The 9,314-nt window shown below is 65.8% G+C and overlaps 3 protein-coding genes across 3 annotated transcripts in view; 2 read left to right on the forward strand and 1 right to left on the reverse strand.

Annotated features, from left to right (window-relative positions):
- MNEG_5842 (hypothetical protein) overlaps positions 1–1,785 on the forward strand; it is a gene marked incomplete at both ends in the record, with an annotated part of 2,285 nt that extends 500 nt beyond the window's left edge. Inside the window, 5 exons of the mRNA XM_014045682.1 lie at positions 20–74; positions 288–548; positions 748–843; positions 1,218–1,330; positions 1,506–1,785. Of these exons, the coding sequence (XP_013901136.1) occupies positions 20–74; positions 288–548; positions 748–843; positions 1,218–1,330; positions 1,506–1,785 (805 nt within the window). The remainder of the gene's footprint in view (positions 1–19; positions 75–287; positions 549–747; positions 844–1,217; positions 1,331–1,505) is intronic.
- Positions 1,786–3,009: 1,224 nt separating this feature from the next.
- Positions 3,010–7,464, forward strand: MNEG_5843 (UDP-N-acetylglucosaminepyrophosphorylase; the record flags this gene model as incomplete). The annotated part of the gene is made up of 12 exons (XM_014045683.1): positions 3,010–3,028; positions 3,178–3,293; positions 3,549–3,719; positions 3,937–4,002; positions 4,472–4,632; positions 4,909–5,029; positions 5,288–5,464; positions 5,693–5,773; positions 6,170–6,301; positions 6,405–6,473; positions 6,846–6,917; positions 7,198–7,464. The coding sequence occupies 12 exons, from the start codon at positions 3,010–3,012 to the stop codon at positions 7,462–7,464; spliced, it is 1,452 nt and encodes a 483-aa protein (XP_013901137.1).
- Positions 7,465–8,486: 1,022 nt separating this feature from the next.
- MNEG_5844 (hypothetical protein) lies at positions 8,487–8,840 on the reverse strand (the record flags this gene model as incomplete). Its single annotated transcript, XM_014045684.1, has 1 exon — positions 8,487–8,840. One exon carries the CDS (start codon positions 8,838–8,840, stop codon positions 8,487–8,489), a length of 354 nt encoding a protein of 117 aa, XP_013901138.1.
- Positions 8,841–9,314: the final 474 nt, after the last annotated feature.

Consider the following 9,314-nt stretch of genomic DNA (forward strand, 5'->3'; position numbering starts at 1 on the left):
TGCTGTTGGAGTGCCCCAGGCTGCTGGGGCGGCGGGGCGCCGCGATCAGGGAGTGCGCAGAGGCCCTGGAGCAGGTGGGCCGCGCCGCCCGCCTGGGGGTCCGCCTCGCGAGGAGCTTTGCGCCAGCGAGCCCCCGACCAATCGTCGCTGTGACGGGCCTCTGATTTGCGAACCACGTTTCTTCCCTTTGCTGCTGCTTGCCTCTGTGCCATTAAGCTCATGCTGCGCCTGCAAGCGCTCACATGGTGTCGAGGCAACGATCCCCGTCCCCGCGCCCATGCCCGCAGGTCTGCCAGTCGCCACTCTCGCGCATCGCGCCGCTGCTGGTGCAGTCGCCTGCGCCCCTCGCGCTCTCCGCGCGACGCGTCTTCGCCGCGGCCGCTGCGCTGCAGCGCGACCTGCGCCTGTCGGAGGCTGGGCTCGCCGTCGCGCTGCGGCGCGCGCCGGCGGCGCTCGCGGCGCCGCCGGGGCGCGTGGGCGCGCTGGCGGGCGTGCTGTCTGGCAGGATGCAGGTGGCGGAGGATGTGGCGCTCGACCTATTGCTCCAGGTGATATGGGGTCTGCGTGGAAGCCGCCCAGCGGCTGCACACCAAACATTGAGCTGCCGCGGCTCTGCGTCGCAATGGCATGCTTCACCTGTCAGCTGGTGAATGCTTGATACCGCTGAGTGCCCGACGCCTCGAGCGGCTACCCCAGCTTGGGTGCCGAGCATCGACGTCCCGCTGGTCTGCTTGGACACGTTCGCAGGAGCCGGCCCTGCTGACGTGCGGCCCGGGCGCTGTGGGCGCCTTGCTGGACGCCATCACGTCTTGCTTTGAGCTCGATCCTGGCCAGCTCCTGCAGGTGGGTGGGGTGTCCGTGTGTGCGGGCGGGCGGCGGTTGGGGCGCTGCGTGCATGTGGTTGTGAATGTGCGCACGCGCCCGGGTGCGTGCTGCGGTGCGTGAATAGATGGTGCATGGACGTTGTGCGCATGCAGGCGCACGTGCTTGCGTAGCATCCAGTTTTGAACCAGCACTGTTCCTGGCGAGTCAGCGCGTTTGACAGCGCTGGCCATGTCATACTTTGGCGGCCGCCCACAGCAGCCCACCTGTCCTCACAGCTCTCTCCTGCCCCTGGGGAGCGCCGCCGCGCCCAGCACCCCTCTCAGGGTACGACACCCCTTTCCTTCTTCTCCCCCCTTGTGTTCCCCCCTTCCTGCCTCCATGTCCCATCACAGGTCGTCGAATTCGACCCGTCAGCGCTACTGGTGTCCCCAGGCGTCCTGGGTGGCCGCATGCGGCACTTCAGGGCCCTGGCGGACAGCTGCGCGCCCTGGCGGCGCGAATTTGCGTGAGCCCCCGCCAGTCGACCTCTCTGCTGCCGACAATTGGTGGCTCGTTACGCCCTTCCTTCCCGGAAATTTCACATGGTGTGGCATCAACAAGCTAGTGTACGCGTCGTATGTGCTTGCTTCCCCCCAAACTCACACACATATCTACAATTGTGCATCATCGCGACCCCTCAGGCGTCTCATGGCGGAGCCGGCCAACGTTGCGCGTGCCCTCAACCTGGACGAGCCCCGGCTGCAGCGCCTCTCGTACCTCGCAGCCACGGGCCGCCAGGAGCTCATAAGCATGCGTTCGGCGCTCACGCTGGGCCGCGCCCAGTTCAAGCGCGCGTACCCTCGGTTCGACGAGTGGAGGGTGCGCGTCAAGGGCGGCGGCGGAGGCGGAGGGGTTGACGCTGGCGCAGGGACAGGGAGCGACGACGACCGGCGTGCGCCGCGGCTGCCGCAGCGTAGCTAAGAGCAGGCTGCGCGTGTGCGGCATACTGGCGGCTCACCCGCGTCGGGTTTGAGGCGACCCTCTTCAGGGGCGACTTTGACTGGCAGAGTATTGCAAGCGGCCTGCAAGATTTGCATGAGGAGGCACCACTCTTCTCAAACCATCTCAAACAAGGTGAGGTGTGGCAAGCCAGCAAACCCCTCTAATCCGACTGCAAGCTACGCGTGCAACGTCCCTGCGCATTGACATGATGCATATCTGCATTGTGATGCTCGGCTTGAACTGCGTACAGCAGCAATGTATCGCACCTAATTTCAACATCCCCACACGCCCCGCACAGGTTGCAGCGCTTGCTGAAACCTGCTTGCCGCTATCTCTGGATTGGCTGGCGGGCGGCGTGTTCTCATTGAAGCTAATGGAGCGAGTCTTGCTGCTCACATGTTTGAGTGCATTGTTTGCGAGTAGAAGGGTCTTAAAAAAGGGCGATGTACACAGAAAGAGGGGAGAGCTGCAAAGCTCGCTTGGCAAAAACCCCTCTTGTGTGTTTTCTGTCATAACCCAGTTTCCTATTGTTATCAAGAATGAGCCACCTCCTGCCGAGGTTGATGTAACAGCAACCGCAAGATAGATGGCTTTGGGAGTGTACCACCCCAAAACTCCCGCATCATCACTCATGTTACGATCACAACAATCGTGATACGGGAGCCGATTTGTCAGGGAGGTTGTAAAAGGACGAAGGGTTGTGGTCAATAAGGGCAGTGCCGACATGCCTACAGTGAAAATGCGGCAGCTATGCTTCGACGCAACTGCATGATGTGGCTTGTGTGTGTGTTCTGTGTGTGTGTGTGTGTGTGTGTGTGTGTGTGTGTGTGTGTGTGTGTGTGTGCGCGCACGCGCGCGCGCGTGCGTGCGCGTGTGTGCGTGTGCGCGAGCGCGCACGTGTGTGTATGTGTGTGTTTCTCCTTCACCATTCGAAGGGCTTATGCGCCCTCTCCCTGTCGTACTACATAGTGTGTTACTGCAACCGCCGCAGCGCCGCTCGGTGGGCAACACAAGTTACCAGTTTGTCATCACCCTGGTGACGCGAGAACCCAGCAAGCCGCTGTCAAGTGCCGGTCATTGGATGAAGGCATATCACTCCAGGCCGTTCTGAGTCCCATGCGACCCCTGATCCGACATAGTTTCACTGATCTGCGAATCCCGCAGCATCTCCGATCGCCTATCGCTCGAGCTAACAAACCCGTCATGGCGACCGCGGTGGCAAGTGAGCCTTATCACAACGCGCTGTTGGCTTGTGATGGCAAAGCACGGCACGGCAGTCCGCGGTGGTGCACCGCAGTGGTGGCGTCCCTTGCGCCGCACCATTTCACGTCAAACCGCGCTCCCCCCGCCCCAACGCCACAACACCTTCAGCCGACTCCTACGCGGAACTGAAGGCCCGCACCAAGGCCGCGGGGCAGCAGCAGGTGCTGGAAGACTGGGACGCTCTGACACCAGAGGAGCAGGCGGCACTGGCTAGCGAGGTCAAGGTGCGCGCCCCTCTTCGACTCCCAAGGCCTGCCGGGGCCCTTGGTGCTCAACGCCGCTCCTCTCTGTCCCAGGTCTCATTCGAAGCCAGCGCCATGCGGTCGCGACCTCGCATGCACCCATGCGGTCCCGCATCTTCATGCTCTCCCACATGCGGCCACAGCGCTCGACGCACGTTTTGACTGTGATACGCGGCCCCCCAACGCCGACGCCGCGCCCGCCTCGCCTCACGCCTAATAATTTCCCAAACCTGCCAGGACCTCGACTTTGGCTTCATCCGCAGCGCCCTCACCGCCAGCCTGGCCAGCGCCGGCGCCGCCGGCGAGGGCGCCAAGCCCGTGGCCGGCGTTGTGCAGCTGGGGGCTGGCGGCGCGACTGACGAGGAGCGCAGGGGGTGGCGCGACCTGGGCCTGCGGCTGGTTGCCGAGGTGGGCGCGCTGTCGTGCGGTTTGTCTGTCGCGGGCCGAGGACCCGCCTCAGCAGCCGCCGGCAGGCAATTCGCGAGGCCCAGCTCCGAGGTTGCCTGCGGGTGACATTTTGCTTGGTGAAGGGAAGGCTTGGAAAAGCTTTGTCGTCGCTTTCGCGCGGTGCGCGGACCTCACCTGGGGGTGCTTCTGCTCCGAATACACCGCTGGCTGTGCGCAGGGCAAGGTGGCTGTGCTGCTGCTGGCGGGCGGCCAGGGCACTCGGCTCGGCAGCAAGCTCCCAAAGGTGGGTGGGTGCATGCAGGCATGTGAGCGCATGCAGGCGCATGCAGGCGCATGCGTGCATGAAGGGGCATGCAGGCGTGCGTGCACACGCAGGCATGCAGGGGCGTGTGCATGCGCATGTTGAACCGGGTGTGTGCGCGCATGTGGACGCATGTCCATGTGCGGCGCATGCTCGCGGGTTTGTCTACCAACCGATCACATGCACGCATGCGGAGACGGGCTTCTGGGGATCAGCAAGCCTGCTGGGGCCGCAGTTGTGTGACGAGTGCGATCAGCACTTTGCCGTTGGATGCAGGCGCTGGCCCCTGCTGCCGCCTGCGACCCTCGGCCGGCCCCCTGATGCCGCTACCCTGCTCTTCAGCTTGCCCGCCTAGAGGGAGCCAGCATCAATGCTTGCATACCTGCACTGGCATCAAAGCCTCTGCCCACCCACCCCTCTCAAACCTCTCGTCATTCTCTTGTCAAATCAGGGCTGCTACGACATCGGCCTGCCCTCCCACAAGAGCCTCTTCCAGCTGCAGGCCGAGCGCCTGCTGGCGCTGCAGCGGCTGGCGGCGCAGGCCGGCGGCGGGCAGGGCAAGGCCCTGCAGTGGTTCATCATGACGAGCCCCTTCACCCATGCGGACACAGTGTGAGTTATGTTGAGGTCGAAGCAGAAACACCTCAGGGTCTAATAAAGGGGTCGAATCAGCTCGTACCATTTCTCAGGCCGTTGAGGGGATGGCTGCCGGCGGCTGTGCGGGCATGCACGCTCAGAACGCCCGAGGGCGTGCACGACGCCGCCGGGCCGCTCGCGTTGGGACGAGCCGCCCAGGCCCCCAGGCCCGCCGCATCCGGCCCCGTCCCGTAGCGCCCGCTTCGGCCGCATGCTGCAAGATCTTTGGCCTTTTTCTCCCAACCCAACCAGGGCGCACTTTGAAGCGGGCGGCTACTTTGGTTTGGACAAGGCCCAGGTGACCTTCTTCCAGCAGGGCTTCCTGCCCTGCATGACAGAGGAGGGCCAGATCATCATGGAGACCAGCAGCAAGGTTTGAAATCGGAGCCCGACAGATGGGATCGCGCATGGGTCATGCCTGCGGGCGCGCGTTCTGAGCAGAACACAGGGCTAAGCATGGTGTGACTGTACTGTATGGGTTGACGGGTGGTTTCATGGGATTTTCGCCACTGAGGTGCTTGAGGACTGCAGGAATGCGCCATGCTGGGAGCATCCTGTATTTGCACGGCGCCAGGCCGCTCAGCCCGCCCCCCTCAGCCCCCCGCCCTGCGACCATCCCGGCGCGTCGCAGGTCGCCAAGGCGCCCGACGGCAACGGCGGCCTGTACCGCGCGCTCCACGTCAGCGGCGCGCTGGCGGCCATGCAGGCGGCCGGCGTGGAGGCCCTCGACGTGTACTGCGTCGACAACAGCCTGGCCCGCCTGGGGGATCCCGAGTTCGTCGGCTGCTGCTACGCCCGCGGCACGCAGGTCGGAGGGCGCTGCACCAGGGCGATTCGGACGCGTGGACTTGTGGGGCGGCGAGGAGAGAATATCGCCGAGGCCTCGGGGACGTCGCGGCGTTTGATCTCGCAGCGGACTGTCCGAGGGCGTGACTGCTAAGCGTTTTGAGCGGCTTCCAGGACTTGATCCCTTCGATTGGTGCGGGCATCATCGATTTTCTCGCGTTCTCGGCCGCCTCCGTTTGGCCGTCTGCAGGTGGGGGCGCGTGTGCTGGCTAAGGCCCACCCCGAGGAGAAGGTCGGCGTCTTCGCGGCCACGCCAGAGGGCCGGCTGCAGGTGCGGGAGCAGCGCGACGCGTTGGTCTGGGAGCCACGCAGCATGTACATTGCCCGCATCAGGCTTTTTTGCAAGTGCAAAACCCGGTCAACTAGCTGGTTGTGGCAGGAGCGGCCCTTTTTGCATGCATTACGGCGCTCCTGGATGCAAACACCTTGCCACCAAGCCACGCAACCAACTCTCACCCAGCATGACACACAGCCACGCCCCGCCGCGCGGACACCCAGGCCCTTCCAAAGCTCCTTTCGAACCCTGCACCCTGTTCCAAGCCCCTTGCAGCTAGTAGCATCCCCATTAGTATTGGATTGCACCTCAAACCCCACCCTAAACCCCGGCGTCTACACTCACCCCTCACTCTAACCTGAAGCTTCCCCCAAACACCGCCCATTGCCCCAGGTCCTGGAGTACTCTGAGCTGGACCCCGCCAAGGCGTCCTCTATCGACCCCGCCACCGGCCAGCTGTACTTCAACTGGTCAAACATCTGCATGCACTACTTCAGCATCGACTGGCTCGCGGCCACGGTCAAGGTCCGCGTCGCAGTCTATCTGCGTGGGGAACGGCTGGGGTCGTGGTGGTGTGTTTGTGCCTTCTATGCTCATGCCCCCCTTTCCCCGCACACTGTCACGCCAGGCGCTGTCTGGCCCGGGGGCTGCGTACCACATCGCCCGCAAGGCCATCCCCTCCAAGGGCGGCTCCAAGGTGAGTCGGGGCGGGGCGGGGCGGGCCGCACCTCGCCAGCCGCTACACACGCAGGGCGCCCCTGTCCTGCTGGCACGACTGCAAACACTACGAAGCGAAGAGAGCGAGTCCGAGGTTGCATGCTGTTTGCGGTGCCCCCGCGCGACGAGTGCTGTGCCGAGCTCGCGTTGCCACATGCTTGCATAGGCGGCGGCGCCCTGAGGTTGCACGACTCCGTGGCTTGCATGGCTCCGGCCTCCGCCTCTTGCCGCCTTCTCCGTCCCGTGGCTTGGACGCGGCCTGCCCTGGCCCGAGCCCCTGTCCACGCTGACATCACCACCCAATCATATCATCAGCAATGTCCGCCACGTTGAAAACCCTGCCCTGCCCCAGACGCCCGGCGTAAAGCTGGAGATGTTCATCTTCGACCCCTTTGCCACCGCCGACAAGACCACGCTGTTCGAGGTGCTCTCAGGATGCACTCGCCCTGCTGCCCTGCCGCCGGCCCCTGGCCTTGGTCGAGGGAACGGCCGCTGATCTGCAGGCTGGGGGTGGCGCGGGCTGCGACCTACGATTGCGCGTCGTCCGCGCTGGCAGCCGCTGCCTGTCCTGACGCGTCGCTGCTTCCAGTTTGCTCCTACCCATCGCTCGTGAAATCTTCACTCGCCTGCACTTGCCGGTCCCATCATCGCCTCCGACTGAAAGTTGGCCTGCCTGCGCGACCGATCCGCGCCCTCCGCCCCAGGTGGCTCGGGAGGACCACTTCGGGCCGGTCAAGAACGCCCCCGGCAGCGACACAGACTCCCCAGACACGGCGCGCGCCCTGCTCCTCGCGCAGGGCGCCCGCTGGGCCGCCGCCGCGGGCGCCAAGGTCGCGCAGGACAGCGCGGGGCTGGAGGTGCCGGCTCTGGTGTCGTACGCAGGGGAGGGGCTCGAGGGGCTGGTGGGCGGCCTGGAGGTCGCCGCGCCGGGGCCGTGGCTGCTGGGCGCGGACGGGCGGCTGGACGCCTGATGAGTTGACGTCGAGTCGTGCCTTGACGACGTCATGCGTCATGGCAGGGCTGCCCGCTTGGGAGCGTTTTGGGGCATCGAAGGGGCGCCAGACCTGGCAGCGCGGTGCTTGCCGCGGTGACGTAGCTGCTGCCACCCAGGAGAATGGTGGCGAGAGCGCGGGCTGGCGGGCGGCTCTTGCAAGGTGGTGTGGGTGTGGGTGTGGGTTGATACGTGGTATCGCGGGGAAGCTGCAGCGTGTGACTCTCCACGCCCGCCCACTTGAAGGTCGTGATCAACAAAAGAGAAAGAAACCACCTCTTGTCTGTCATGTGCTTGTAACGGGCTGCTAGTATGGTTTGGAGGGCCGCCCGGGGTTGGCTGGAAGACTGCAATGCATGTCCGCACGCCGCTGTGAATCGTGCGCCTGCCGGATCAGACAACACTTGTAACACTTCCTTGAGGCGCCTGCTCTCCCAGCGAGCCTACCCAGGGCCAACTCAAAGGGGGGCGAGTATCAAATGCTGGTCCCGCGCAAAAGCTTCCCTTGGACCCTTGTCCTTGTCTTGAAACGTGGTGCGCGGTCGGCACGGTGCATGCAGTTACATGTCTTTGTTGGATGTTGCATTGGGTGTTGCCTGAGCCAGTCCGACTACAGCAATGAGAGTCTTAAGACCATGGCGAGGCTCCCTCAGCTGCCAGGCACCAGGGTTTAGGGTTTGGGATTTAGTCGCTGGCGGTGCAGCAAGTGTGGAGGACGGGCGCCGCCCGGTCAGGCTCAGTGCCGTGTTGAGGCCGGAGAGGGGGAAGGTCAAGCGCGGTTGATGGCGGCGCTCGCTGCAGAGGAGGTTGCCTTGGTGCAGGCGCGAGGCAGCTTTCGCACTGCACACCCATCTTCAGACAATGTTCAGCTTGGCAAGCCGAACCAGGTTGGGCCGCCGTCAAGGAGTCGGCACACACGCGGCATTACGAATAAGAACAGGGCCTTGAGTCAGCGATCAGGGCGCTGTCACGGACAGCGTGCATCGGGGAGTTGGCGCAGGGTCAGAACTCAGGCGAGCAGGGCGCACCCCACCCGTGGCCCCCAAACGGGCCCAGCCCCGGGCTGCCGGCGCCCCAGACCGGGCGCAGCGCGCTGCGCGGGGGCGACAGTGCGGTGTCGAAATCCAGGTCCATGTCTTGCGGCTCGTCCTGCACGGCCGCCGCAGCGCCGCAGTCAGCGGGAGGCCACTCTTGTTGGCTGCCGCTGCTGCAGCCGCTGCCGCCGCTGCCAGTGCTGCTGCTGCTTGCGCTGCCGCTGGCGCTGCCGGTGCTGCTGCTGTTGCTGCCTCCGCCGCGGTTTGACAGCACCGCCGTGGCCGCGAGCGCCGCGGCCGCCGCCGCCGCGGCCGCCGTCATCCAAGGGCCCTTGCCGCCGCCGATACCGCTGCCCAGGGCCCCGGCAGGCCGGGCTCGCGCGGGGGGCGCGCGCTTGCGCACCGGAGACTCGAGGCGCAACCCGTCTGGGGCGCCCTGCTCAGACGCGTCTGCCGCGGCCGCCGCTGGCGGCCCGGGCCTGCCGGCGTCCGCCAGCAACGGAAACAGCCCGCCCGGCGGCCGCGCGGTGAGAGTGAGTTGGTCGAGCGTCAGCGGGTGCAGCCGCCGCCGCTTGGTCGCGCTGCCGCTGCCGCAGCCGCCGGCGTCGGGGCCGGGAGGGGACGGCAGGCCGGGGGAGGGGAGCCGGAGGCCGTCGAAGCGGCCGGCCGCGGGCTGCAGCGCGGCGGCCGCGGCCAACGCGTCGAGCGCGCCGAATGCCGGCGCTGGCGCACGGCGCGGCGGCGAGGGCGGCAAGGGCGGGGCGCCGCCGGCCGGCCCGCGGGCGGCGCTCGGGGC

Source organism: Monoraphidium neglectum (genome assembly GCF_000611645.1).
Source record: "Monoraphidium neglectum strain SAG 48.87 unplaced genomic scaffold scaffold00899, whole genome shotgun sequence".
Classification (NCBI taxonomy): Eukaryota; Viridiplantae; Chlorophyta; class Chlorophyceae; order Sphaeropleales; family Selenastraceae; genus Monoraphidium; species Monoraphidium neglectum.